Source organism: Epinephelus lanceolatus, chromosome 13, assembly GCF_041903045.1.
Source record: "Epinephelus lanceolatus isolate andai-2023 chromosome 13, ASM4190304v1, whole genome shotgun sequence".
In the NCBI taxonomy this organism is placed as follows: domain Eukaryota; kingdom Metazoa; phylum Chordata; class Actinopteri; order Perciformes; family Serranidae; genus Epinephelus; species Epinephelus lanceolatus.
In genome coordinates, this window is record NC_135746.1 from 37,486,852 (window position 1) to 37,512,651 (window position 25,800).

Here is a 25,800-nt window from a genome sequence, read left to right on the forward strand (position 1 = left end):
TTTTAAATGTTAATTTGACTACACTTGAACTACATCACGGGAAATGATAACAATCTGAGTCTGGAATTTCATATTGTTACACCAAGGTACAACTGAGCTGACACTGAGTAGCCTAGTGTTGGTGTGTTTTATTAGGGACTAGGGCAGGCCACCTACAGTAGGCAGTCCAAGGATGTGTTTTAAGGAGAGGATAGGGAGCAATTGTTGAGGTGGATTCAGGGAAGATGCTAAACTTTTATGGAAATAGGTGCTCCAGGGATGACGTTTTTCTGTAGGCTGACATGGTTGTTTGCATCACCCTGGTTCCCTCATCAAAAAGCCAATGGGATTTTTCCATTGGATTTTGGATTATTGCAGAAAATAAGATCTGTGGCAAATAAATGTTTATGACACTTAAATGTTTTATTCAGCAAGATGATCCTCACAAATGAACAGCACTTTTATGATTTTCCAAGCCTAAATGCAGTTGACAGAAATTAAAGCTAATGCAGGGCTATTAATGAACTACACTACGGTTAACATCCCTACAACAACAAAGCAGTAAAGCCGTGTTCAACAGGATGACGTTCTGTATTTAGCCACTTGTTAGCAACTGCCTTTTTTAGGACATAAAAGCTTAAAAATGTATTTTATTTGGTAGAATGAAACACAAAGGCCTCTTAAATTTGTGTTAACCACAAACCCTATTTCAGGCATCTAACCAAAAACGCATTAAAAAAGTCATTGACTTTGAGGTGAGGGAATCCAGAGTGCTAAAATGCTAACTCATTTCCGGGTTTTCTGATTTATTCCTGCATTCTATAAACCTATAAACTGACATTAATAATTAACATGATCCTTCTCTCAGTTTAACATTAGCCAGCAGATGGTGGCAGCGACACATGGGATGATTAAGTTACCCGGCCAGTTTTATTGTCTTGGCAGAGCAAGCACTCTATGCGAACATGTATGGCAAACAAACACTCACTTATCTTTTCAAAATATTCAAGGAGTGCCAATCATATCCAGTTAACCACCCTTAGACAAAGCTAGAAGCAAGCTAACATTGTTTCTGGGGCACTCTATTCATAGTATTCAATTGCAATAGTAGCCTATGTGAATAAACACTAAAGATACTGAGATTTGAATGTAGTTAAAATGCTAACCAACTACTGCAAACTGTGGATAAAGTAGTAATTAAACTTCAAGTCGTTTACTACTCTGCAACAGTAGTTAGTTTATACTTAAACTCCACTATATTTCAGCGGGAAATGTCGTTTTTATCAACACATTTTTCTGACAGCTAAATAAGTAGCTAGGCCCACAAACTGTGTCTCAGACAAAATAAATGATTTTCTCATAAAATATGATGCTTTGTTATAGTTTAAATTATCCAGCAATATATAAATTAGTTAAATTCATAATATTTAATATTAGCTCCACCCCAAAAAGTTTAAAGAGAACCTTTTTTCCTTTTTTTAAAGATTGAAATGGGGTCTGCTGTTCAATGTGCAGGGGACACAATTGCAGTGCGCACACACTTACACAAAGCTAGTAACAGCTAACATTGGTCCTGGGGTACTCTATTCATAGTTTTCAATCGCAGTAGTAACTTATGTAATTGACTACTAAAGATACTGAATTTTGAATTGCTACCCAACTACTGCAATTTGTAGATAAAGTAGTAATTGGACCACATTTACTTAACTGCTCAGTTAACAGTATACTTCAGCTCCACTACGTTTCGGTAAATACTGCAGTTTCAATTTTACTACATTTTACTGACAGCTAAATAAGTTACTAGGCCCAGTAGTCAAATAAACTAGGTTTTCATACAAAATAAATGAGTGTCTCATAAAATATAAGGCTTTGTTATAGTTTAAACTATTCAGCAACATAGAAATTAGTTCAGTTAATAATATGTAATATTCAATATTAGCTCCACCCCAAAAAATTACAACATTAAAGAGAGCCTGTTCTTTTTCATAGGTTGGAATGAGGTTTGCTGTTCAGTGTGCAGGGGACACAATTGCAGTGCGCACACACTTCCTGATGGAGCTGCTCCTGCGAAGAATAAAAATACACTCCTAGCAAGCCAGAGTTGTGAAAAAGTTATGTGTGGCTGTCAAGTGGATAGAGAAAGACTATTTTTAAAAATGGACGTTATTCCTCGGTTTTCCGTACATTAATAGCAGAAAATATCCCCATGTCCAGAGAGCCGGCGCTGGTGACAAGACAACTGCGAAGGGTTGGATTGTTAAAGCTAATAAGTCCCAGTAGCTAGCGTTAGCAACCAGGCCAGCCAGCTAACGCAAGCTGGCTAGCTAATACACTGTAGGCCTTGAGTAGCTTGTTTTTGCGGTATGCTAATGTTATATTATTGTCAGCATCCGTCTATGGTGATACTATAGTACTGAATTACATATGCCGAAAGCTAACTTTTAAGGACTATGACATTTCAGTGACAGTTTATTTGTGGCAGCTACAGTCCGATATGCTAGTTAAGCTACACGGTTAGCCAGTTGGTTGACTGCATCATACCAGCTGACAGGAGGCTAATATTAAGCCACTGAATCTTGTTTGACAGTTCGGGAAACGATGTGTAACTTACCATGCAGCTCCTTTTTTAAGTAGCTAACGTATTTATTATGTTATTCAACAATGCTCTGGCTAACACGTCCGTCATGCAAGTGTGTGCCATTGTGATACATGTCTCGAAGCAAGTCTGCGCATCTCTGTGCTCAGTTAAACTGTGTTAAGACGTTGACATTTATGGGTTTTTTCTGTCCGCATTTTGCTCTCTTTTCAGTAAGTTACTAGCTGACGTTAGCTAGTAATGTCTCTAACGTTACCATCCGCCGATATACTTGAAACACCTCCTGGATATCCATTTGAGGAAATCAACTATGAGGATATTGAGGTTGAGGAGGTGGGTTGTGTTTATTTTTGTGGTCTGTTCATGTCCATGACACTGACAAGACTTGGTGTTCTACATGGATGTTCAAAAGACAAGGTGCAGATGTTTACAACTAGGGGTAACTTTCCTGTGATCTGTCCATTTGTAGGTGGTGGGGAGAGGAGCCTTTGGTGTTGTTTGCAAAGCCAAATGGAAAGGCAAAGATGTTGCAATCAAGACCATTGAGAGTGAATCTGAGAGGAAAGCCTTTATTGTTGAGGTAGGTTGCGATTGTCTTAACTGGAATTTTCACTGCCACAACATGTTTAGCTGACATACCCTGTCAAAATCTAGCTATTGTTACAGTTGAATTTGTTTCACATCATATCAGTGCCATCAGTAGTAGTAGTGACATACAGGGTTATAAATATTTGTGTATTGAAATGGTTGAATAGTATGTATGTGGATGGAATTGTGTGTAATGTTTCCTCTCTTTCCCCAGCTCCGGCAGCTTTCACGTGTGAATCACCACAACATTGTGAAGTTGTATGGTTCTTGTAATAATCCAGTAAGTCAACTTAAATGTTATTATATGTTATGTTCTCTTAAAGGTCCAATATGAAGGATCTAGGGGGCTATATTGGCAGAAGTGGAATCTAATGAAACAAGTTTGTTTTCTTAAGTGTATTGTCACCTGAACATAAGAACCATAGCGTTTTCGTTACCTTAAAATCTATCTACATAAGTAGCAGGTCCTTGTCTATGGAGATCACCATGTTGCACCACCATGTTTCTACTGCAACCCAGAATGGTCAAACCAAACACATGGCTCTCAATAGGGCCATTCACATTTTTGCATCAGCCCCCCCGAGACAAGAGCATTGGGAAAACACTGATTTGAAACGTGATGCTGCTTTATTCAGTGTTTTTAGCGGTTTAAATCAATGGGTCTGTTTGCTTTGGAGAGGAAGAGACCTCTGAGGCTAATTCAGCTCCTGGTAAAAACCAGCTGAACAATGAACATCAAAGGAATTCAACCCCAAAGAAGTTTCAGCTGGTTGCAGTCTGCAATCCACACCGCTAGATGCCACTTAATTCCCCTTACACACAGTTCCCTTACACTTAAATCTTACACAATGGACCTTTAACTACACAGCCATGTTGATGATTCAACTAACCAGTAATTGTGTGTCTCAGTATATCCTTGTATAGGGATACTCATCTTGCTTTACCTGGGGGCCACTTTTACAAAATGACATCAGACCAGGGACCAGTTGATAAATGAAAATTGATAATAATTATTAGAATATATAATAAATGAATTGCTTGTTTGTAACCCTTCAACATTTGCTGTCCTCACTCATCTTTGCCAAGAGGCAAATACAGTCAGAGCAGCACTGCACAGGTCAGTTGCACACGGATGTTCATAGGATTTGAGGACATGCCTGGATCTCTGTCAGGGGGTCCGGGGGATCCTCCCCTAGCACTGTTTTTTGGTGCTTTTTATGCACTCTGGCACCTTATTTACATTAATAGTACAAAAAAATCCCAGTGTGAATCAGTTCATTTTTATTATAAATTAGAAAATGGTCACCAGGCCACCAGGTACCCTACTGTGGGCTGGATTTGGCCTGTGGGCAGGAGTTGAGCATCACTGGTCTTTTATGCTTTAAATGTCTGTCTGATTGAATCTGTGAGTTTCTGATAATTTTCTATTTTCTTCAGGTCTGTCTTGTGATGGAATATGCTGAAGGCGGGTCATTGTACAATGGTGAGTCTACATGTTGCATGAGAGAACAATACTGTTGTATTAGCGATGACGACATTTCCTCTGCTTTGCTAGTAGCGAAATGAGCACAGCCTTGCACAGACATGAGAAGCAGCCCTGTTCAGTTGACCCTCCCACTGTTTGCATGTTCAGTCATTTGTCCAATTCCTTTATATACTAGTCTCTGCACAGTGACATGCAGCACAGCTTTGTTTGTCCCTGCAGTATATATCCAAATGGACCTAGGAAATAGTCATGCTATGTCTCATGAATAACAATCTGCCAATATTTCAGCTAAATTCAGCATCGTAGACCTTGTCTAAATATGGCCTCAAGAGTGTAACCTTATGTTTAATAAGTAGGGAAAACACTGCTGAAAGAGAGGTCTGACTTTGCGGATATGGACCACTAAAGCTGACCACACAAGGCACAGCATAATCAATTTTATTACTCACACTTCATAGAATGTAGTTGGAACTTTACTGTTTCCAGTTAAAGGATAATTAGTTTTATTGCATTTTGGGTTTTGTTTTTATTGCTTTGGCCATCATTACTATGGGTAATAAAAAGATTGTATTTCCATAGTTAATTGTTAAGATCTGAGAATGTGGAAATATCACTAAAATGAAGTCCCATAGGGTCAGGAAATATGAGCAGTTAGACGATCGACAGGTTTTAGACAGTCCCCAGGTTAAACTTTCATTTAAACTGAATACCCAGCTTTTTTGTAATAAACATCCACCATAGCCTACAGACAGATTTCATTAAACTTTGACCAACTGTACATACAGCAGTTGCCTGCACTCATTTTTTCTATACAGTCAGGGATTGTTCTTAACAGTTTGGCCCGTTTGGGACCTCCAAATACAGTGCTTTTAGATGTGCCGGATAAACTGTTGGTTTGTTTACAACCTGTCTGATCTGCAACTTATCGTGTTTCTTTCCACATTGGACTTTGTTGGAGTGATGTTGCTGTATTCCCAGATCCCCCTAACACCTTGCACTAAATGCTTTTTGGTTGATAGGATTACAATTGGATAGAGCTTAACCACATTAAAGTACAGATTTTAATGCACCCAAATGCAATTAGGAGGGATTCTGATCAGATCAGAGGTACCACCTCCTGAGATGGTCAGTAGTGCATTGTGACCACATTGAACACAAGCGTAAATGCAGTTGCGTTTTCAATCTGCATAGACTAATTATGTGGGTGAGAATATGTCATTGTGTGTGACTGTTCCAAACCAGCGAGGTAGCAGCGGCTATGCCTCTTCTGACACTGAAGGTGGTCTCTCTCTCATTTAATGCTAACACTACTGCAGTGTCTCCCTCAGCTCTGATGTACTCGTACTTAATTGTCGATCACTGACTTTACAATCTCGTTTCCCTGTGTCATTCTTGTTGACCTTGCTGTTGCCTTCTAAATCTGCCTGAATGGCTCTGATGTACAGTACAGGCCAAAAGTTTGGACACACCCTCTCATTCAATGCGTTTTCTTTATTTTCATGACTATTTACATTGTAGATTCTCATTGAAGGCATCAAAACTATGAATGAACACATGTGGAGTTATGTACTTAACAAAAAAAGGTGAAATAACTGAAAACATGTTTTATATTCTAGTTTCTTCAAAATAGCCACCCTTTGCTCTGATTACTGCTTTGCACACTCTTGGCATTCTCTCCATGAGCTTCAAGAGGTAGTCACTTGAAATGGTTTTCCAACAGTCTTGAAGGGAGTTCCCAGAGGTGTTTAGCACTTGTTGGCCCCTTTGCCTTCACTCTGCGGTCCAGCTCACCCTAAACCATCTCGATTGGGTTCAGGTCCGGTGACTGTGGAGGCCAGGTCATCTGCCGCAGCGCTCCATCACTCACCTTCTTGGTCAAATAGCCCTTACACAGCCTGGAGGTGTGTTTGGGGTCATTGTCCTGTTGAAAAATAAATGATCGTCCAACTAAACGCAAACCGGATGGGATGGCATGTCGCTGCAGGATGCTGTGGTAGCCATGCTGGTTCAGTGTGCCTTCAATTTTGAATAAATCCCCAACAGTGTCACCAGCGAAACACCCCCACACCATCACACCTCCTCCTCCATGCTTCACAGTGGGAACCAAGCATGTGGAATCCATCCGTTCACCTTTTCTGCGTCTCACAAAGACACAGCGGTTGGAACCAAAGATCTCAAATTTGGACTCATCAGACCAAAGCACAGATTTCCACTGGTCTAATGTCCATTCCTTGTGTTTCTTGGCCCAAACAAATCTCTTCTGCTTGTTGCCTCTCCTTAGCAGTGGTTTCCTAGCAGCTATTTGACCATGAAGGCCTGATTGGCGCAGTCTCCTCTTAACAGTTGTTCTAGAGATGGGTCTGCTGCTAGAACTCTGTGTGGCATTCATCTGGTCTCTGATCTGAGCTGCTGTTAACTTGCGATTTCTGAGGCTGGTGACTCGGATGAACTTATCCTCAGAAGCAGAGGTGACTCTTGGTCTTCCTTTCCTGGGTCGGTCCTCATGTGTGCCAGTTTCGTTGTAGCGCTTGATGGTTTTTGCGACTCCACTTGGGGACACATTTAAAGTTTTTGCAATTTTCCAGACTGACTGACCTTCATTTCTTAAAGTAATGATGGCCACTGGTTTTTCTTTAGTTAGCTGATTGGTTCTTGCCATAATATGAATTTTAACAGTTGCCCAGTAGGGCTGTGTATTAACCTGACTTCTGCACAACACAACTGATGGTCCCAACCCCATTGATAAAGCAAGAAATTCCACTAATTACCCCTGATAAGGCACACCTGTGAAGTGGAAACCATTTCAGGTGACTACCTCTTGAAGCTCATGGAGAGAATGCCAAGAGTGTGCAAAGCAGTAATCAGAGCAAAGGGTGGCTATTTTGAAGAAACTAGAATATAAAACATGTTTTCAGTTATTTCACCTTTTTTTGTTAAGTACATAACTCCACATGTGTTCATTCATAGTTTTGATGCCTTCAGTGAGAATCTACAATGTAAATAGTCATGAAAATAAAGAAAACGCATTGAATGAGAAGGTGTGTCCAAACTTTTGGCCTGTACTGTACGTAACAAAGAAAACTAAGTCTGGACGATCTCTGGATAGAATACGGATTTTAACACAAGGTGTAAAAGGGGTCCCAGATCTCAGCAGGTCCAAAAGACAGTGTGATTGAAGTGATGGCCAAAACCACACAATAAGGACAAAGAGTGAATAAACTGGAATTATTCATTAAAACTGTGGTGTTTATACATGCACTTAGAGGCTTCTCAGCTCTATAAGAATCACTGCAGGTAATTAATATATGCATGAGTGTTTCAGGCTGTGTGTAGGCCTTTTATCTGTTCCCCCAACACATTCATGTTTAGAACAGCTTTCATTCCCAAGAGGTTCAGATTGGCAAGTTTCTGTTTTTCCAGGATTAAACCACACAATATGGGACTCTGTGCTGTGCTTTACACTTCACAATTACCTCTCCTCCCTGGATACTGAATCTCTATCAAAGTTACTCCTGGGTGCTACACTATGGCACCCTAACTTTGATGTCATTCAGTTGAGTTGTGAATACTGTTTTTGAACAATGTATTGTCAGTTTTTCCTCCTGGAATTAACTTGTTGAAATTATAAGGAAAAGGCGTTAGTCCAGTGTGTGAGGTGGCTGTATGTTGTTGTGGATGTGTGTACGACAGTGTCATGAAGCAGTACTCTCTGCTTCCACTGTAGGTTTATTGTCTGTGGTGGTGGTTGTGACTGTGCTCTCTTGTCCACAGTGCTGCATGGTGCTGAACCCCTCCCCTATTACACTGCTTCCCATGCCATGAGCTGGTGTTTTCAGTGTTCCCAGGGTGTGGCCTATCTCCATGGCATGAAACCAAAGGCTCTCATTCACAGGGACCTCAAGCCACCCAAGTATGCTCCTCCTCACCTCACACTCTCCTGTTTCACTGTGCCAACAAAGTGCCTGGTGGTTTCCTTTAATTTGTTTGATTAAGTTCATGTTGTTGAACAAGTGCTGTAAATTCAAATTGGTCAGATGTTAACCTTGATATTGTGAGCCAGAAGTGTACAGGTTTTTCCAGAATCACACAGTATTGCAGGTATGCAGGGTTATTGTGTCTTAACAGGTGTGGTCAGGTGTGCAGAGGTTTGAACATCTGTCTCAGTCTCTTTAGTGAACAGTGTTTCCATGTTTATTTGTAATGTGTTTATGTGTTGTAACTGGAGCAACCACTCTTTCTTTGTTTTAGTACAAGACCAGATTAGCAAGACCACTTTATATTATGCTTCCACCTCAGCAACAGCCATGGTCAGAGACATTATGTTTTGTTGTCTTATCTATACATCCATCCAACCCACTTTACTGAACACAATATGTGAAGTACACTTTAAGATGAATTCCCAATTTGGCACAAACGTTCTCTTGAGCTTAGAGATGAACTAATTAGATCTTGGTGGTCAAAGGTCACGGTGATCTCGCATCTGCCCAGTTCTCGTGAACATTATATCTTAAGAATGACTTGAGGGAATTTACTCTAATTTGGCACAAACGTCCACTCGGACTCAAGGATGGACTTAGTAGATCTTGGCATTCAAAGGTCAAGGTCACTGTGACCTCACAAAACATGTTTTTGGTCAAAACTCAAGAATTCATACGCTAATTATGACAAAATTTGACACAAATGTGTTAAAGGATATAATGATGAAGTGATAACATTTTATATCCACAAGGTCAAAAGTCAACTCCACTGTGACATCATAATATTCTGCAAGAACACTTTTCTGGCCATTACTCAACATCATAACTCAGAAACAGAAGGGAAGACATTTGGTCAGATTTTATCCTATTTGGTTGCAAAAATCGTGTTGGCAGAGGTGTAAAATTTTGCATGTATAAGAAACTACACAGTTCTGCGCTAGTGGCTTTGACAACACAGCAGTTTTTTAAGCAAAGCCTCTGGACTCCCTTTTCCATTTTTATATGTTTCATATTTGCAGATACATGTTAAAGCTGGTTCAGACCGAGATTATCTGTCCAACAACACTCACCCTGCACTGCTACTGCAGAGCATCGTTGGTGTTGAGATAATTCCAGAGTTAGTTGTGAAATCCTTTCCCATAGTGTTCCAAAGTGCTGTGCAGTGTTCTTGCATCTGATGGATGGATCTGCTTCTCAAACTGGACTTGGTGGATTGTACTCCATTGTCTGGAAAGTGTCCAGAGTAACACACAGCCACCAGCGCAGCCCTTTCCATTTTTTTATGCTTTGCTGTGTTATCAGTTTGAACACCCAGTGACATAGTGTTACTGAAGGATGTTGGGATCCCAGAGGTGTTACTCTACTAGGAAGTGGCAGGACTGTCTGGGAATGACCAGCTGGTCTGTTTCCTAGAGTACTGTTGTGGAGTTTCTTGGAATAACAAGCTCATACATTTTGATAAGTTGTCAACTTTGAGTTATTGTTCAAGGAATTTATTTCCATATTGTTTTTAATGATTCTCCGCACTGATGGCCAGACTTACCCTTCTATTCCCAGTGTTGAGATTGTGTCAATACACTGATATATTGTGCACTTTGAAGTACTTAAATTAATCTGTTAAGCTTTCATTTGATGCAGTGTCACAGTAGAACTTATGTCATCGCTATTGTCTCTGGTATCTCACTTAAATTCTTATTTCTTTATTGCTTCCCAACCAGGGGGCAAACCCCCTTCAAGGGGTCCAAAGTTAAATCTGCGGGTTTACAAGACTATTAAAAGGGCCACAAGTCAAAGATATTAGTATCCACTGTGTTAACCTGTAGCTGGTCACAGTGCTCTTTTTCTACTCAAACAAGAAAAGAAAGTGTTGAAATGTGAAGAAATGATTGATTATTGATTATTATTGATCATTTCAGGATCAAAGCATTGTCAGCGTCTTATGAGGTGTATTTCTTGCTTTCTTTGTTTCAGTCTGCTTCTAGTGGCAGGCGGCACTGTGCTGAAGATATGTGACTTTGGAACAGCATGCGACATTCAGACCCACATGACCAACAACAAAGGAAGTGCAGCATGGATGGCCCCAGAGGTATTTGAAGGCAAGTATGAGTGGCATTCCAAGTAGCTGAAGAGCTTTGGATATGGACCCTGTCACTTGTTTTTTAACTAAAAAGTGTTCATATGTATCCAGTTACTGTGTGATTTGTACAAATGCTCACAGAATCAACACAATCCAATGAACCAGATCACCCTGTTATATGTACTCACCACCCACGCACCCACCTTTTGCAGCATTTCACCTCCATGGTTCGGCTCAACTCGACTCACTTTTGGTACCAGGTTCTTTCTTCTGTTTTGTTTTCCACTGCGGGTAATTCCTCCTCAGAGTAGGCGCCGCGAGCAACTGCTGTCACCTTACTGTTTATTTTGGAAGCTATTTTTGTTTTATTTTATTTTATCGTAATCCCAATCCAATGTCCTTGTTAGTTTTTATCATATTTAGTCAACTTGCTCCGAGTTTGAATAGTCTGGTTTTAGTTGACTAACATTTTAGGCTTTTTTAGTCATCAGGTCATATTGACCATTTCAGTCAATTAAAAAAAAACAAATGAAAACAGTAATTTTGTCGTTTTAGTCAAAGATTTTTTCTTGTTATTATATGATGAAAAACACAGGTAAAATTATTACTTGCCCACCACAGTTTAATATCTGGATCCCCCTGCATATAACCAACACTTGTGACACCAACCCAAGCGTGTGTGTGTGTACACACACACACACACACACACACACACTAACACACTTACTCCAACATATGACCAACACTTGTATTTAGAGACACTCAATTTCTCTCTCTGTCTCTCTTTCACACACATATACACACTTTTCCAATAAAACTGCACCACTGCCCGCTTAACCAACACTTGCATTCGCTGACTAGTCTGTAGCCCTTTTTACTGCCCCAACAACAACCCTCCATAACGCTGGCTTTGCTTTTTTACACAGAACTAAACAACAGTGGCATAACTTTGCTCTCAAAAGAGCAGTGATAGGTTTAACATGTAACATACCAGCATGACACATATATGTGTTGGCTTTATAAACAATAACAATGGCCTAACATGGCAACAATGATCATTTACTGTTAAATGGCGGTTGATCTCAGCCTCTACTTGAATGGTAAAGGCACTTTGTCGGTTGTAAGGCAAAGCGCACATAGTGTATGGCATAGTTTTGCAGGCTGCTTTATTTTATATTTTTAAATCTGGGTTGAGCGAATGAGTGACGATTCTCTCTGACTGATCAGTGGTCTGCAGTGTTCTAACTCCACCTTTTAGTATCAGCTTCGCTCACTTAGAACTTTGACCGAGGTGGTATCAAAAAAAGAACCAGATACTATCCACAACGAGTCAAGGTGGGTTGAGCTGTACTGTACCATGCAGTGAAAAATGCAGCATTTGTTTTGTCACCTTTCACCTTAATGGCAGCTTAGCGCTCCCAGCATGGAGCCATTAATTCCTGATTCATCATCAGCAGCCTTACTCTACTGCTTTATTGATGGTAGTCTCCCAAGCACAGTGTGAAGATGAATGGAGTGATGCTGGTGGCTTTATTTCCCCCGGGAGACGACGGTGTAGAATTTGTGTTCTCATTCAGCCAGGGGCCTAATGTATTTCTACATGATGAGACATGTTCTTGGCGAGGGGGTCAGGAGGAAAGATGAATTTAGCCCTAGTCATTATCTTGTTTTTGGAGGCTAGTTACAAGACTCCAGTGCAATTAAATTTCACTTTTGCCCTCTCTGTGAACTCTTAATAACTAATTTGCATCAGTGTGAGCAGCGCAGCAACTTTAAAATAGGTGTGTGATGTGCACTTTAATTCTGCAATAATAGGCTCAGTAATTAAGCAACACAGGAGCTGTTCCTTGGCAAAAATTGCGCCCTTATTTTCCTCCCCCTCCCCCCACTGAAAGCAGAGATGACATAAAAGCTGCTGCACTTTCTCAGGCTCATCCTCACTCTCATCTCAAACGTGCCACAGAGAATTAGCTTTATCAGTCAGTCAGCGATGTCAAACAGAGCCCATTTTCCCTGTTTGAAAAGGACCTAAGTGTTGCTGTGGGTTCTTCTGTACTTGCAGGCAGCAATTACAGCGAGAAGTGTGATGTGTTCAGCTGGGGGATCATTCTCTGGGAGGTGATCACTCGCAGGAAGCCCTTTGATGAAATTGGAGGACCAGCTTTTCGCATTATGTGGGCTGTGCACAACGGTGAGTCACCTGTGTGTGTCTGTATGTGAGTGGAGGATGCAAAGGCCATGTCCAGCTGTCAGCCGCTCTGAGTCCTCAGATGGGCCTCCCCAACAAGGCCTGCTGGGAGACTGTGAAAGTAAAGAGCCTGGCACAAGAGCTTATGTTTACCTGTGCAGTGCTCCCTGCAGTTTACTCTAATCCAGAGATGGATGGAGGAGAATACTAATGGGACACTAATAATACCTGGGGACGAGTTAAATATTTTTCACCACTGGATGTGCCTGCCTGAGTCATTAGTGGTTGGCACAGTAGGAAACGGGGGATTAACCATAAATCCGCAATATTTCTTTGCTTGTCTGGTGTGATGCCAAAAGCTATCAGTTCTTTTGACTGCGTGTGAGTAATTCTAACTTTTTTTTTTCTTCTTCTTTTTTTTTTTTTTTACACATTCAGGTACAAGACCTCCTTTAATCAAAAATTTGCCCAAGCCCATTGAGAGTCTGATGACTCGCTGCTGGTCTAAAGACCCCTCTCAGCGGCCTTCCATGGAGGAGATAGTGAAGATCATGACTCATCTAATGAAGGTAAATCTGTCCTCACACACTGCTTACTCCATCTACAAGGCTTTCATTAAACTGGAGTGAATGAATCAATAAACCTGACCACAGAGTTCAATCACACAGAGCAGAAGGTACCGCGAAATGGTCCTTGTAAAGAGAGAGCCAGGATATGAATGCCATAGATAAAGTTTTAATGCTACAGACATTATACACTGTATCGCCTTACACAGAGAGGCGTTTCTGTTATGTAACCCACCCTCATTGATAAAAATAGGGTGGACAAGGTAATAGAAACACCTGTCAGTATAATGTAGTTCAATTCAACAGCACTACAAACTACATCCACCAAAATGACCATACAGTAGAATCAATGAGCCTCAGTTTCAACAATAAATGACCATTAGAACCTTGATGAACGGAAGATTTGTTGCAGGACTGTTGCATTAGATGACATTAGTTTTAGCTTGGTATACTTAATAAACTGCCAACAGAGTGTGGAGTCATATAAGGAGAGTTAACCATTTAAAAGATATGGAATTGATGACAGGGCTTGAATCTCAGTGCAGGATAGTGGGTATTGCATATTGATTCTGGCAAATCTGACATCTCAACATTTGCACCAGTGTGGAGCGCAGTCTGCGGGCTGACTGGCCTGATTGCCGCAACAAACAGACCAACTTCTGCCACCAAACAATACACCTGGCTGCTATATCTCCCTCTCTCTACAAGGCTACGAGCCCCTTCTGCTGTTGCAGCATCCCTTGGTAACTTAGCATAAATTTTCACCCAGAATAAATGCACCAGAATCCAAAAGGACTAGCGCCAACGGCACTGCCAGTGATGTCGACATTAATGTTAAACCCCAGGCAGCTCAGACAGGCAATGGTGACATTACTAAAGCAGAGCAGCAGTCCAAAGACACATGTCAGGCTAGCCGTTGACAAACTGAACAATGGCAAACTGAGTTGCTTGATTTGTAAAATGTCCGGTGCTGTACGTTTTCCCAGCTGATTTTACAAAACATCAACTTTAAATCACCATTCAAATGGTTTTTCTCATATAGCATGGAAAGAATAGAGCATAGAGACAAGAGAGCAGAGGGAGCCACCAAAAGAAAGAATAAGGACCAGTGGTGGAAGAAGTATTCAGATCTTTCACTGAAGTAAAGGTAGTAAAAGTCGAAATGCAACATACTCAAGTATAAGTACAAAGCTATTAGCCTCAAAATATACTCAAAGGATTAAAAAGTAGGAGTACTCGTTATGCAGAATGGCCCATTTCAGAATATTATGAAGAGTACTGAACCATTGATTTATAAGTATTGATGAATTGATAAGAACATCACTGTAATTTTGCAGCTGGTAAACGTGAGGCTAATTTTTTACTTTACATACTGTGTATAAAATCTCTTGTATGTGAAGCATATAAGGAGGGAATTCGCCTCCCATTTTGAAAAATGAATTTCAGGCATATCATTACCTACATTTTGAACTCATTATACAGCTCGGGAGGAATGTTTGCTGAACCTGCGTTGTATCCTCATAGAAATGCAGCCTGGCTCCACATGTGTTTTTTGTTGCGAGATAGAGTCATAAATAATGAGAAAAAGCACAAAAGTGGTGTCTTGAGCAGTGTTTCTGTTTCCAGTGCACCAGGGAAAATCCCCAAGCTCACATGCAAACATATTACCTCTGTTAGAAAATTACCTTGTATTATTGCATAGAGCAGACAGAAGATTGCTTTCTTTACAGTTAACTCTCTGCAGATTGATTTAATAGCAGTTTAGCCTTTAAATTTAAGATAAAATCACGTCTTCTGTCAGAATCCTGTGGTTGGCCTGCTTTTCTTTTGCACTACAAATAAACCACACCAGAGTCCAATTAGATCCAGACCAAACTCACCATTTCAAACAATCTCTGCTCAATTATTTGGTCCACACCACATTTAAAATCATCTTTCATGCCAGCATAAGCCAACCAAAAAAAGTATGTGTAAAGTGTGCTTAGTTCATTTGCAGTCAGTCACACCACAACAGCTGAACAGAAGTTATTATTAGTTATTATAGTGAAGTCAACCTCACTTTTTAATACACAATGAGAATGGGTAATAGATGTGGTTTTTGGGTCACTTTGAGGCAATCAGGTGTGCATCCCCAAGAGTCAAAGTCATAATTGACGCTATGCTTTTTACATGCTTCTTTTTTTTTTAATCTTCTGGCAGTACTTCCCAGGATTTGATGAACCCCTGCAATATCCATACCAGTATTCAGATGAGGGTCAGAGCAACTCTGCAACTAGTACAGGTACAACAGTCATCCTCACACTTCAACTCCCAGCACAGGCTGTTCATGTTAAGGCAGTATCCAGCATTTAATGCATGAGTGTCAAATAGTCAGTATCACAGAAGAATGTAAGGAAATACACCAGTAGGGGTCCCACTGTCATGGAAAACCTGGAAAACTTGGAATTTCACAATCACATTTTCCAGGCCTGGAGAAGTCTAGAAATTAGTAAAACTCCTTGGAAGTTTTGGAAGAGTCATGGATTTTTTTGTGTTTAATGAACTTGCTAATCTTCTGTGGATAATCTTCCATGTAATGTAACGTAACAACAAATGTATTTTCTGTAGCTGACGACGTAACATAGCTCTAATATGTGTCAGTGTTACTTTTTGTTTACCATCATGAATGTATGTTTGAATCTGATATGTTTGAAAAACGTCAGGCAAGAAAAACAAACCCTGATTATGTTTCACTCATTTATGTTTAGCTTCCTTTATTGCTGCTAATCCTTTGTCTGGATAGCAAAAGTATTATAACCAGGAGAGCTCTTTGGATTCATATTATTTTGTCCTCAGGCTCACTGGCCCGTCACAATCAATTTAGGTAAACTTGTGCTTACATCATAGGTTCCACTGGAGCCTACTCCGTTACTTCTGTTGCAGCAGTGAAATGGTGAATAAATTGTTTGAGTATCATAAAGCCCGGGAAATAAATAATAATAATAACAATTTGACCAGTTTGGTCAGATAACATTTGAAAAATCAAGAAGAGCCACATGATTGATGAATTATTTTATCCCCATTTAAGTTAGCATAGGGCTAACTATGGAAGTCCAGAGGGCATGCCCTGCCCATTCTATGACAAATAACAAAAGAAGTAACAATTACCTTTTCTTGAATGATACATACATTAGAACATGAGAAAAAAATGTGATAAACATTTGTATTTTCTTTACATAGGTTAGGGTTGCTATAAATACGTATGTAATAATTTTACCCCCCCACAGCCATAACTGATTATGCTGTACATTTTATTTATACTTATCTCAAGAGCTTGTAAAAACCTATAAAACCTCTCTCCTGTCCTGTATCCTGGGGAATAACAGGTTCATATGTGGACTACACTGGCACCAGCACAAGCAACAAAAGCGACGCAAACATGGAGCACAGTGATTCTCAAGGGAGCAACGACACTATCAAGATTCCGCCTCAGTTTGCCCCTTACTTCAAGCCAAAGGTAAACCAGTTCACTGGAATTTTATCAATGATAAGAGTTATAGATTTAGTTCCAGGAGAAAACAAATTTTGTCAAAATAAGCTTCTGTAGTAAAAGTTTTATTTCATTCTCTCAGGCAGACCCGTTGAGGACTCTGCCTCTGTCCAGGGGGGGAAGTGTTGAGAGTCTGCCTGCACGAACACAGTGCCTGGCATCATCTGACAGCAAAAGAATGAGTGCTGACCTGTCGGAGCTGGAGCCCAAGATGCCATTTGCACCTGCAGGTAATGCCAGACATTAGATAACACAAAACATCACATGCAAGCAGGAAGAGGAGCTTATCAAGGCAAATTGGCATGCTCTTATGAAATTTTGAACTTTATTTAAAAAGAAAAGTTGCGCAGGAAAGGCATGCAGTGTTATTGTCAAGCGAGTCTTGTTGGAATGAGGCCTCTCCACGTCCACAAGAAACTCCTCCCCAGACACTCGAGTCAGGTTCTGTTTTTATGTGCTTTCATCACTTTGAGGTGAATATTGATTCCTCATATAAACACATCCACATGTCCCTGAAGACTAAGGCCCGTCAGACCCAGCTGTCAAACATGTCCCCTGCTTTAAAGGCTCTGACAGAAAGCAGTCAACACTCACCAGCACTGTTGTGGTGAAATTAAATCTCAGGGGCTTCTCGTGTAGACTTTTGATTTGATTTGAGCATAGAGAGTATGTCAGGGTTTTAGGTTTTGCTCTTTTCAGACTTAGATGTAACTGTAATTCAAACATCAACACCCTCTGTCCTCAGATTGCCTTGTTGAACTTTAGTCCAAACAGCACTAGCGCTGAATGCCTGCTGTTGTTTGTGCTGAAAAAAATCAGTGCCGTGGCCGTCAGCAGTCTACGTCAATACCACTCCACAGCGTATGGAATGCACGGAGTGCATGCTGCCCTTGCACGTACACTTTATGCTCTGCATGTGTGTGGCTCACAGTTCCAGTCCAGCTGTGGGCCCCCAGTCTGTCTTAGTCCGCATGCTTGTTGTGTTCGCAGCTGTACGTGTGTGTGTGTGTTTTCGCAGCACATCCGCAGTATAAACGAGGCCACCGTAAAACAGCATCATTCGGCACCATTCTGGATGTCCCCAAGATCGTCGTCACAGGTATCACTGGGTTTCCTGGTGACCGGGTGGAGCTGGCTTGGCTTGGCTGGCTTGGGTTGCTGTGCTCTGACATGGCCCTCTCCTGTGTGTCACTCCATATGATGCCACAAAGTGCTCATTTATATTAAATGAGTTGCATGTCTCAGGGCAGTCTCTTTCTTAAAAAGAGGATATAATTGAGCTGGTCCTGGAGTTACACACATCAGAGTTGCCTTATGTCTCTGTGATTTTTTTAGTTGGCAGAAGCAGAACATGAGTTAATATTCTCATCTTGTGTCACCTTTCACACCCAAAATCAAAATTTCCTCAGATGTTTATGAGACTCTCTATGACTTGTGTCAGTAACAACACATTTTTAGCTGACGTCAGGTCACCAATCAGTTTATTGCTTCAGATCAGGTGACACGTATGAGATAAGTCTTCTAACTCATGGCCCTGTCTTCTCTGTCATCGCTCTGGCTTGGCTGCAGCAGATCATGGGTAGCGGGAGTACAGTCAGTGCACCAGTTCTCTGCATTTGAGCTTGTCCTTGCCTTTCATGCATAGAGGACTTAGAGAAAGCATGGCTAATTTTTTTCTCCCCCTTTTGCTCTCTTTACATCCATTAACTTTGAAAAAGTCATTTTGATTAATTTCTTTCACATTGAGGGTCAAAGCTATTATTACAAGCAGAGATACGGATGAGAGGAATGGGGACAGCTCTGGATGTCAGAAAAGGCTTCTATTTTGGAGCCGTGTGAGACACAATGAATGTGGCTAATTTAATCCAGTGACTAAGGGAGTCAGGTGATGCATGTTACTGAAGGTAGGGTACTCATGATTGCATGTGCACACCTGGACATCAGGCCTTCTCCCCAGCACAGAAATCCTTGGTGGCCAGTGAGTGGAGGTGTAACTGTATACAGAAAAATTCAGTTTGGTATGTAGCTCAGATATGGGATACAGGAATAACAAAAGAAATGCAGATGATTATGTTTTTTGTCATTTATTTTAAAAGAAAAAAAAAAGAAACATTAAATGGCAGCTCATTGGCTATAATTCTTAGGGGCCGTGTCCACCGAAACGTTTTCTTCTGGAGCCAGCATATTTTTTAAGTTCTTTGCAATAGGAGCGCTGTATATTTCCGCTGCGCTACAAATGTCAGCAGCTGGAGGGGGGCTGCTGAAGAATGTTTAACTTTGGGTAAAAACACTGCACTCCTCACTGTCACTTTGACTATTCAGTTACAGTGGAGGAGGGACAAATACCGCAAAAACAAATGGTCACATCTTACACGTGCAAGCTGAGTAGGGCTGTCAACGAATATTCTAAATTTAAATTCGAATTTGAAAAAAAAATGGACCTTCGAATGTGAAAATTGATATTCGATTGTGGAGAAAAAAAAAACACCACTGCAGCTGTCCTCTTTGCGAGTGGGAGGTGGGAGCGGCCACGGAGCTGCGCGGCGCGGCACAGCCGGTGTGGATGACACAATTGGTTAACAGGGGCGGCGAAAGGAAACTGGCTTCCCTTCTCAGTGCTTTGAGGCTATTCGCAGCGCTTCCGCGGGCGGTGTGGCCTGACGGGTCAGAGAGGGGGGGCGAGCGAGAGGTCCGCGGTCGTTTATAACGTAATGTTATAGATAATTGTTTTATGTGTTTTAATGTGTAGGTATGTAAATGTTTTCAAAGACATTTATGTTGAAATAAAAATACCTACAAGTAGTTATGTTTCCTTGTATTAATACATACAGAAGTATATTTCCTTGTATTAGTTTGCCTCTTGTGGACATAATGCGGAAAAAAAAATTTGAATGGTTCGAACCTATGAGTTATTTTAGAACAAATATTCGAACGTCATTTTTGAGCAATTTTGACAGCCCTAAAGCTGAGCAGCAACAACAGTGGAGAAGAAATCTGTAAATATACTGTACATATATTATTACGTTTCCTCTAATGAACCCACACAGACCGGTGGGTCCCTCCTCTCTCCCTGCATGGCTCAGCCTCCCCCTCATCCAAAGCAAGTACTTTTACTTGTGCCAACATGTTTACCTCTGCAGATATTCCAAATCACAGCAACCAGACGCATCTCAAGTGTCTCAGCTGAAAAAATGCTGCTCCTCAAAAGCGCTCTCAAGTGCTCCCAGCCGGGTATTTCCTCAAGAGTGTCTGGTGTTTTCATCTGGCCTTATTGAAAAAGCAGACACACACATTGGCATATGGACCAGAATAGATAATAATAATAATAATGACAATACAGACATCAGTAACAAAAGACTTCTATATATGGTGTACTCTTTGGATTCGTTGTTTCTATGTTTGCATTACCTCAAAAACAAAATAACATTAAATCCTTCAAATTTAATTGAAATCTGTCAGGAAAACACAATGACAATATATTATGAATAATATAAAGGCTATAATAGATAGATAAATTATGTGATTATGATAAATGACAAAATATGCATCCCATGCTGTCGCATATTAAAGAGAGAGCAAGAGAGACGAGGGGACACACAGACACACAAGCAGACAAAGACAGAGCTCTACATGTGATCAGCAAAGAGCAGGGGAGCAGATTCGCTGAGAAATGCGCTTCTGGTGTGAACGACCAGGCGACTGCTGAGGAGCAGCTATGTGTCATTCGATATATCAGGGCGCTTCCGCATCCAGTGTAAACATGGCGTCAAAGTTCACATTTCCGATGTTGCAGATAAACTTACCACTGAACCTAATACTGCCCTTACACTTCATACTTTCACTGACCTGTTTGCAAAATGTAGCTTAACCTAACTCATTCTAATAACCATATCCCTGCATTAAACCCACCTCCTCACAGAACCGTATTATATTATTAATATATATTACTTACTTTTATACTTACCTGCAATGTTGGAATAATAAAGATAGATGATTTGTCCAAAAATTATTATTATTTCACATTCAATTCAATGGTTACTGTCATATTCAGTCAAGACTCCCTGTATTTTTTTCTTTTAGTTTTGTGAATCATAACTTATCAACAGTTTTTCAACATTTTAAGTATTTAAGTGAAGCAAAAAATACAAATTAGACAATGTTAGAAAGAGTTGAAATATACAAGGGTTAATGACAGTGAACAATCTAGCTGACCAACACTACAACACCACAAAGGCACATTATGTCAAGTGTACTTACCAATTTTTACATAATGCTTGTATCCTGTCCCACTGCCAGAGCTTTCCAACTAGTCCTCACTCTTTACCATTGATGATCTTCACATGCTTAACATAGGCTAAATTACAATACATAAGAGAAATTTCACAGGCTAGTGCACTGAATTGAAGAAAGTCACATACTGAACAAAACATCCTGTACTGGATGATGATTGATGAATAAATGTATCATTACACCCCTGCCATCAAGCAATGATTGATAAAAATGCAACTGCAAATCCAGACCTGACATCCAAATTTGTTACTTAATTGTCACTTTCAAAATTGCATGTATCCAATTGACTGAATTATGAAAATGTTAAAACTTGATTTAGTTTAATGACAAATTACGTTAGCAGCAGAGAGTTCAGCTCAGTATATAACAACAACAGAGGGTACAGAAGGTGAAGATCCATAATGTTGTTTGTGTTCTCTTTGGAGTTATTGTTTATGTGTGTCCTTGTGTGTTGTGTCTTGTAGTCAGTGTAGAGCAGATAAACCCAGTCAGCTGTATTTGTTTTGAAGTGTGAGTAAGTGACTTGATCCATCCCATGTCCTGTAAAGTTTGGGAAATGCACACACTGTAGAAACAAAAGTGCAGTCCCAATACACAATCCCATGTAAACACACATATTGCCCTCGTGAAAATTGGGAATGTTTACTTTATTGATTTTTGTGTTTGGGCTTCAGTTAAACAATTATATACTGTATATTGGAAAAAAAAATACACCATCAAATTCAAGGGTGCATGGCCACGAAGTTAGAAAAAGGCCTCATTAACTCTTGACACACCAGATTTACTAAGTAATGCTGTATGTTTGAGTTGATTTTGGAGTGACACCATGTAGCAGGGTTATAGTTAAAGGGCTTTGTTTTAGGGCTGTATTGACTAGTTCAAAGGAAATTCATTCAAAAACCCTTCGAATGGAAAAAAGGACATTCAGTACAGCCCTTAAAATCATGTCATGTATCATGATATTCAGGTCTAGAAAATATATAGACATTTGAAATTTAATATTTTTGGAGCAAAGGAAACTCTTTATTTATTATAAGAAAAATAGAAAAATATTTAAAACCTTTAATTTACTGTATGTATATTGTTGGAATGAATCCCTTCAGTTACACTCACTTATATGTATATATTTATATGTTTTGGTGTTGGTTTGTGAGATAGAATGCAGTAGCCACTAGTTCTTTTTGGCCTTGTCTGAGACCTCACCTCACTATCCCTAACCCAAAGCAGCCAGTCACTGCCAACCAATCACATTAGCAGGCCCAGCTGTTCTTGTGGATAGGTTTGGTTTACGGTGAGGTGTGTGTATGTTTGTTGTGTGCTGTCAGTGGGGCCGGGCACTTTTAGCGCTGTGGTCACGTTCTAGCCATGTCACAAGCACATGTTGACAGGCCAGGACATCATAGAGGGTTAAATCAGTGCAGCTGTCCCCGTGTCGCTCTGTGGGCCTGGATATCCCACAGGCAAACACGGGCGCCAATCTCCCTCCATATCTGCAAACTCTGCCCGGGTCTCATTCCTTGTCCTCTGTCTGTCCATCCCGTCCACAGCCACATGTGAGTCTCAGAGACGTCGATCCGTGCAGGATCTGCCAGGCATCGGCACAGAGTCCAGCCAGGTAAGACACAGGCAGACACGAGGAGTGAATGAAGGACGGTCTGTGGAGTTTTATTCATTGATGGTTAGAGTCACTGTCGGGACAGGGAGTTGAAATTGGTCTGTGGAGCTGGTGTTGTATTTCAGAGTCTAACATCAGTTTAAATTGCACACAGCAATCATGCTCACTATTACTACAAATGAAAACATGGTGAATGCATGACCTAGTACACACCCTGATCATTTTAATAGCATAGCTACGTTATTCCCACCTGCTTGGTCATTTGGAGGCTGCAAGTGGAGGCGTTCCTCATCTCACACCATGTGACTCTTTTTCAAATAGTGTCAGACAGCTGTTCAGCACTACGTTTGCAAAGATGGCAAATAAATTAAATAGAAATGTAATTAAAATGAAAAATGTGCATGGGGAATCAGGACTCCTCTGCCCATGCGTTTGCCACAGATAAACCTGCGTGAATAAAGGCACTTGACGGTGGTTGGCTGGAAAATTTTAACATATCATCCAACAATATTTGCTAATCAGATGTAGCACATTTGAGCAGCTCAAAAATGGATATAACATAGTTTCGTTTGGATGCTCAATATTGTGGTCCTTGTTCACCCCACCACCACTGACAAAATTGTGTCTGTCCTTAGTTGTTAAATAATTTTTAAGTTAACACCAGAAGTTTGTTTACAATGTCTTTCAGTGTTCTTACCAGTTCAGCCGACAGTTAAACATGTTAGTGGTCGCGGGCCTGCCCACCCCCAAAAGTGTGATTTCAGTTGGACTTAATTCTTTAACATGGAAGCTACGGCCATGGTTAAAAGCTGGCTAATGATTTCAGGTTGAATGTAAGGTTACTGATGCACAAATTTTTGACAAAACTTTATGTAATTCAGAATGAAGAGTTGAACTCCAGCAGAACCCAACCAGAGGAGTTTATTTCTCTGTTTGCCAGTCTCATCGCTCCTTTCCTCATGTGAAGCCTCGTGGATGTTTGACTGATTCCATCTTTCATGTGATGCATTCTTTGTCAAAAGAGAGAAATCCCTTGGGAGAAAAGGTCATGGAATATGACATGTGTTTGATATGTCAGCTCCAGGAAGATGAAGACATCAGTGTAGGAACAGCCACATGCTTCCTCCTCAAACACACGCTGCTTCAAATAAGCTCCCTAGCTCGGAGCATTTCTCCTCCTGCTTTCCCAAACATTTGTCTCCATTTGTTTGGTAGTAAACCCACAGCTCTGTGCAGTCAAAAGGTCATTTAGAGTTCACCGTGAAGACTTTGTACAGAAATACTGTTGCTAAAGAAGATAAATTGTGCCATGCTGCCTGTGGGATTCCCAGTGGTGTGACAGTGCCATTGATCAGGGAGTTGTGTTTGTGTGAATTTACTTTGTTAACATTTTGATTCTGTATGCTGGTAACATTGGATTAACCTCAGAGTTGATACTATTTGTTGTCATACAACCACATACAAAAAAAAACAAACAAAAAAACAATTTTCGACTAATGTTCATAGTTTGGAATCTCATTATTTTAACTGATTTTTTTCTTGTCACAATTTTTATTTTTATGGAATTAAATTTGGACAAATGTAATTAATTGCAAAGCATGTAAGGGCTTTATTTCAGTGGCATAAATAACTAAGCTCCGCCCCTGCCCTTACCCAGACGTTAATACTCAGGCATACATTTACAACTACAAACACCAGCATCAGAGGTGTTGCGGTTATACCTTCTTGTCAGTAAAATTAATCCACAGCTGCCACCCAATCAAAACTGAAAATTCTCAGTGACTTCAGAGAATTCAAATTATCCAATAAGCTGCATTCATATGGCAGTAACTCAAAAATTAAATGCTAATCAATGAGGAACTTAGATCAATGTATGCACTTGCAGCGCATGGCAGTGTCACTCAACAGTCAACTATGTAATGGAAGTTGATGATTCATTTCAAAAGTGGTACCTCAGCCTATTTAAAAGCCATTACAAGAGAGAGAGATGCTGTGTATATTAGTGAAATGGCTCAGGACCATTTATAGACATAAAACCGCACTGACTCATTTCCAGCACTGTTTCATGGAGTGACATTGTTAGCTGTCTGTCTCCAGCAGCATTACTTTGATAGATTGAAGTATGTCATGCAGGCACTTTGTACCAGCGTGCAAGTGAACAAAATCACATATTACAAAAGTAAAAAATGAATTTTCTTTAGTAAACTTCATTTGGCATGTTCCTCCAAATGTGCACGATCAGCAGATTGTTTTTGTTGCATTCATTTTTTTTAATTCTTTTTTTTTTTTTCTGGTGGTCCACACCACTTTTTGCCAGCCTAAAAGTCAGGAGGTGTGATTGGCTTTCCACATATTTGACAGTGTTTGTGTCGTCTTGCAGGGGAGCAGAAACAGCAGCCGGTCCTCCAGTCCTAGTGTAAGGATGATGCCACCTGATAAGACAAGCGGCAGAGGTTACTTTTCCCCTGATGACCCCACAGGTACTCATGACAGCTTTACCAAAGGAGTCAGCTCCCACAACACAGTCACAGTGGAGTGAAAGATAACATTTCACAATTGTACCTTAAAAAACAAATTGAATATGTCTACAGTAAGTGATTTCCCCTTTCTCACCTTGAGGCCTGTTAAGTGATCAGACAAAACTTTATTTACAGCTTAGTACTTAATCAAAGTACACATGAAGGTCTGAGGAAATTTGACTTGATGCCTAAGAAGACACAAACACTATAAGCAAAAGGAAAAAAACAGGGTGAAACCTGTCACTTTTCAATGTAAAACAGCTAAAATATGTGGAGTTGGACACAAACACACGACCTGTGTGTTAGGGAATACTTAACCCCCTAAATTATCATTTGTATGTCAGTTACTCACTCAGTGTTAAAGTGAGTTCATGAAGGATACTTTGTCTT

At 40.4% G+C, this 25,800-nt stretch overlaps 1 protein-coding gene across 2 annotated transcripts in view; it reads left to right on the plus strand.

The window, feature by feature from the left end:
- The first annotated feature begins 2,083 nt into the window (after nucleotides 1-2,083).
- Nucleotides 2,084-25,800, plus strand: part of map3k7 (mitogen-activated protein kinase kinase kinase 7) — a 28,180-nt gene continuing 4,463 nt past the window's right edge. The window contains exons 1-15 of one of the 2 annotated variants that reach the window (XM_078174083.1): nucleotides 2,085-2,227; nucleotides 2,789-2,908; nucleotides 3,045-3,155; nucleotides 3,378-3,443; nucleotides 4,601-4,646; nucleotides 8,421-8,559; nucleotides 10,598-10,726; nucleotides 12,770-12,894; nucleotides 13,330-13,460; nucleotides 15,657-15,738; nucleotides 16,823-16,953; nucleotides 17,069-17,216; nucleotides 18,005-18,085; nucleotides 22,824-22,891; nucleotides 25,272-25,371. In XM_078174083.1, coding sequence (XP_078030209.1) covers nucleotides 2,816-2,908; nucleotides 3,045-3,155; nucleotides 3,378-3,443; nucleotides 4,601-4,646; nucleotides 8,421-8,559; nucleotides 10,598-10,726; nucleotides 12,770-12,894; nucleotides 13,330-13,460; nucleotides 15,657-15,738; nucleotides 16,823-16,953; nucleotides 17,069-17,216; nucleotides 18,005-18,085; nucleotides 22,824-22,891; nucleotides 25,272-25,371 — 1,450 coding nt within the window. In that variant the 5' untranslated portion in view covers nucleotides 2,085-2,227; nucleotides 2,789-2,815. Of the gene's footprint in view, nucleotides 2,228-2,788; nucleotides 2,909-3,044; nucleotides 3,156-3,377; nucleotides 3,444-4,600; nucleotides 4,647-8,420; nucleotides 8,560-10,597; nucleotides 10,727-12,769; nucleotides 12,895-13,329; nucleotides 13,461-15,656; nucleotides 15,739-16,822; nucleotides 16,954-17,068; nucleotides 17,217-18,004; nucleotides 18,086-22,823; nucleotides 22,892-25,271; nucleotides 25,372-25,800 lie in introns of both variants that reach the window. The other variant, XM_078174084.1, reaches the window with a different exon arrangement.